Here is a 4,124-nt window from a genome sequence, read left to right as displayed (position 1 = left end):
CTAGAGGTGTTTTGTGGGATTTCTGAACTAAATGACTGCAATTTATGAAATCTGCTTGTAAAGTAATTAATTGAAAAAGCTGTACCTGTTTCCACTGTATGGTTTTATGCTATATTAAAGCAAAACACACAGCTTTTTAGGATGATCAGTTTGTTTGTTTATTACAATCCATTATACTTTAGGTTTAAACTGAAGGCTACATGGTGCAAAACCTTGTACACATACAATAGTTAATAGTTTAATTTGGCTTATTATTTAATGAGGCATATATTTGTTTAAGCACTTTGTATCGAGACCCAAAAGGATGCAGTTATAATCAGAGGAACACAGTGAGAAAGTGATTTTCTATTCAGTTTACTTCTGGAGAGTATTTGCTGCCTCAGTACTTCCTTCTCAATGTGTTATTATTCTTGCAAAAGCTTTCCTACGAGACAGTCGATTTAATTATTGTCTTCAAAATACTTTTGAGATATGTATTCATAAAACTGCATAGTTATTTTCTATGGTTTAAAATTATATTTCAAGAAGTAAAAAAAACAGACCCAGGTAATATCAAATGTGACTCTTTTTGAGAACTCACAATCAGTATAAAAACTAAGAATAACAACATCACTTTTCTTGTTTTGTTTCTTGTTTTATTATAACAAACCAAAAATAGGCTTCAGCCATGATACACTAATTACAACTAGTGTCGAACTACGCATTTTGAACAGACACAAAATTAAATGGCTGCCGTTAGAAAACATTTTTTTCTTTTTACAAAAAATATCATATAAAACAAAAATGATCACAATCCAAAAGCAAAACTGGAGTTAAGGACAACTTAAAAACAGAAATGATGTTTGCCTTCGCCGTCTTCTCATACTTCAGGTCCTTCACCTCCAGGGATGAGCTGTAAGAACAGGACACAAAGTTAAAGGTACAGTGTGTGTATACAGTTCTAGTTGAAAAAATCCCCAGGTTCAATTAAAATAAATATTAACTTAGTGTAATAAGTATTGTTAATTTAACTTTACAAATGTATCAACTACATATTTTTAGAGTTAGTGAAGTGAAGTAAGTTAAACCTGGGTGAGTGAACATTTCTGATAATAACAGTTTCAAAAGAAGGCAGGGCTGGGTGGTATACCTGTATAGTTGTACCGGTATTTACTTATTTTTTAAGCACGATACCAATATCAGAGGTATTTGTTACGCACCATTTCCAGTCAATAAAAATAGGTTTTATTTCTCCCCCATGCTCAGTTCAAGTTTCATGATCTAACCCATTCAAACTGCAGAAGGAGCTCTCAAAATTAAACATTGCCACTGTACACATCGCCATTTATAGTATTTTTCTGTATATTCAACATTATTTGTTTTCCGGTGCAGAACAACAGATACTGAGCAATGTACCATCGTTTGTAAACTGTCTGAAAGCCACAGCAGCCAAAGACAACACATCAAATTTGACTATTGTAACTGATGATATTTGGCATATATCACCAGTTACATCTGCACACCCTAAAAGAAGGATATGAATACTTTCAACTATAACTGTATACACACACACACTAATTGATAACTTGATGAAAGAAAGTGAAAGGGACTAATTACATCAATCATATTCTGAATGTATATGTTCCTTCTCAGTGGTCCTGAGGAAGTTTATGAATTCTCTTTGTTTCTAATTAAACATCTACATGTTGGAGCTCAAATGATCTAAAGGTACTCAAGACTATCATGATCACTTTTTTGGGGGGGCAACCAGACAGCTTCTGAAATGTTAGCAGCAGGATTATTACATTATTAAACATCTTAGAACAATCAGCGTTTCACAGCTTTTCAAGTGGCTAATATCTAATAATAATAAACCACCCCTACCCCATCATAAACATTAAAAGAAAATGTATTGCAGTGACTAACCTTTGCATGTCTTTATGCACACAGTAGTTTAACTTATTTAATTTAAATATGGAGCTTGTTCTTATATATTCATTATTTAATTTTTCTCATGGGTCTTTTCAGTTACTTGTGTCTGATAATCATATTGTTTCGTTGTGCAAAGGTTCTCTGTGTTAAAGCTTGAATTAAATAATGTGTTGTGTGGCAGTTATGTGGCAATTCATGTGACAACCTACAAAATGCTTTTGATTGTTTATTTTTTATTTTTGATGAGTAACTGACCAGATCATTCTCAGAAAAAATGTCAAAGGTTTGCTGGCCTTAGTGTACTCCGCTTCTAAAGAAAAACAATTAAATAACAACAAATCCTAATATATCCAGGTCCAGTACACTTTACACATTCACCTCCATACAAGATACACACTGGGACACCTACCATTGTAATGTTGTTTCCATTCAGTAAGATTTGATCTAGTTTGGTTATCCTCCTTCCCTCAGGTGTGATCTCACTGAAAGACAAATGTAATGTAAATATCCATTATCAATAACTCAATCTCAAACACGCATGAGCATGGGTTTGCAAAAGGAAGGGAAAGAAAGGGAATATATATATATATATATCTGTAAAATGATAAATGCATGTGCTACATTCAGTAAGATATGACAAAATTAGCTCCATGCTGAAGACAATAAAAACAAACAAGTAGCTTAACCAGGCATTTCAGTTTAGATGTGAATCAAATGTACTTACAATTCTGTGACATCTTCTAGCACCATGTCTGAGATCAAATGTGAAGGAAACACTTGCAGTAGGATAATAGATCACAAGTTAAAAACACACTGGTCACCAGTCATTCAAACAAATCTAATCTGAGGACCCATAATAGTGTTCTGTTCACAGTGAAACCACTGTATAGTTAACATTAAAAGATCAAATAAAAACAAAAGGTTACAAGAAAAGCATTCATCTTTTTTAAATTCCGTACATTTCTCACCCACAGCTATAGCAGTTTGTATTTAGAGACAGAAAACAAATCAGTTGGTGGAAGTAAGTAATGCATCAATCTCCTCAGTCCACTAAATTGTGAGGCTGACAAAATTGCTACTCTTGGAAAAAAACACCTGCCAACCTCAAACTATCCCAAACCTGACACTGGATTCAAATATCAAGATCTTAAACAATCCCAAGTCGGCTTTTAAGTTTTTGCATTCACTTTTCTCTTTTGCACTACTGTCCACCACCCATGCTCAACGTAGGGACACTTGAGGGACAGGAGGTGCGGGATCAGTGACCGGCACAGAAAGGATACTGACAAAGTCGTCAAATCCCAGCAGGGTCCCCACAATCTCCTTGTCGTTCTTCATGACGATGTGGATCCGGGAGCCGATGCACTTGTCCACCAGCTCTGCAGGAGGAGAAACGAGTTACAGAGACAAACACACCCAACTAGCAGGAGCATCTGGAAATCACAGCCCAGATGGGACAAGAGGTTTCTAGCATGTCCATTTTGTGAAACACCCTGCTATGTAAAACTTCTTACAGTCATCCATAAAGCAAAACTACAGACTAAGCCAGCACATGATACACACATGGATACTGAGAACATACATTGAACACCAATAAAACACGTAGTGGGGCATATTTGACTTAGTAAGAATCAATCATTTCTGCTTCATTTACGGATATATTTCTATATCTAAACTGACTGACACTACTACTCATTCTTCCTCGATACATAAGTCATCCCCCAGTTATTTATTTCCTGTTATATTGTACGTACCGAGCGGGAGCAGTTGTGAGGGGTTTGTAGCCGGAGTCGCCGCCATGTTGGAAAGAGATCAGGCCAGGCTAATCAATCGAGGAGATTTGAAACGCGGTGCTCATCAGACCGTACTAGTCATCACAGCATCGTCGATGAATCGCACATATCAGTGAAGGTTCACATGCGGTGCACATGGCTGTAAAAAGCTTTTGGTGAAGGAATACATCTGCATATCTATTCTGTATATACTATCCGTCATATTAAAAAGGTATATCGTGTTACTTTCCCCTTAAATTGAATGTAAAGTAAACTCTTAATCTTGTTAGTAAACATAACATTTCGAAATAACAACCGGCGTAAAAAGTCATCATCATCATCATCATCATCATCATCATGTGTTTATATCAATTGTCATTTATTTTACTACAGTACAGGGTGAAGCCAAAGGTGGCCGCTCCGGTCATGACGCGTCTGCTG

The 4,124-nt window shown here is 35.8% G+C and overlaps 1 protein-coding gene across 1 annotated transcript; it reads right to left on the bottom strand.

Moving 5' to 3' along the window:
• Positions 1–613: 613 nt before the first annotated feature.
• Positions 614–3,766, bottom strand: lsm5 (LSM5 homolog, U6 small nuclear RNA and mRNA degradation associated). Its single transcript, XM_066722421.1, has 5 exons — positions 3,666–3,766; positions 3,195–3,290; positions 2,636–2,663; positions 2,321–2,393; positions 614–892 (listed from the first exon to the last, which is right to left on the bottom strand). The coding sequence occupies exons 1-5, from the start codon at positions 3,709–3,711 to the stop codon at positions 860–862; spliced, it is 276 nt and encodes a 91-aa protein (XP_066578518.1). The 5' UTR covers positions 3,712–3,766; the 3' UTR covers positions 614–859.
• Positions 3,767–4,124: the final 358 nt, after the last annotated feature.

Source organism: Amia ocellicauda, chromosome 2 (genome assembly GCF_036373705.1).
Source record: "Amia ocellicauda isolate fAmiCal2 chromosome 2, fAmiCal2.hap1, whole genome shotgun sequence".
In the NCBI taxonomy this organism is placed as follows: Eukaryota; Metazoa; Chordata; class Actinopteri; order Amiiformes; family Amiidae; genus Amia; species Amia ocellicauda.
The sequence above is the reverse complement of the archived record's forward strand: the minus strand, read 5'-3'. Positions and strand labels throughout refer to the sequence as shown.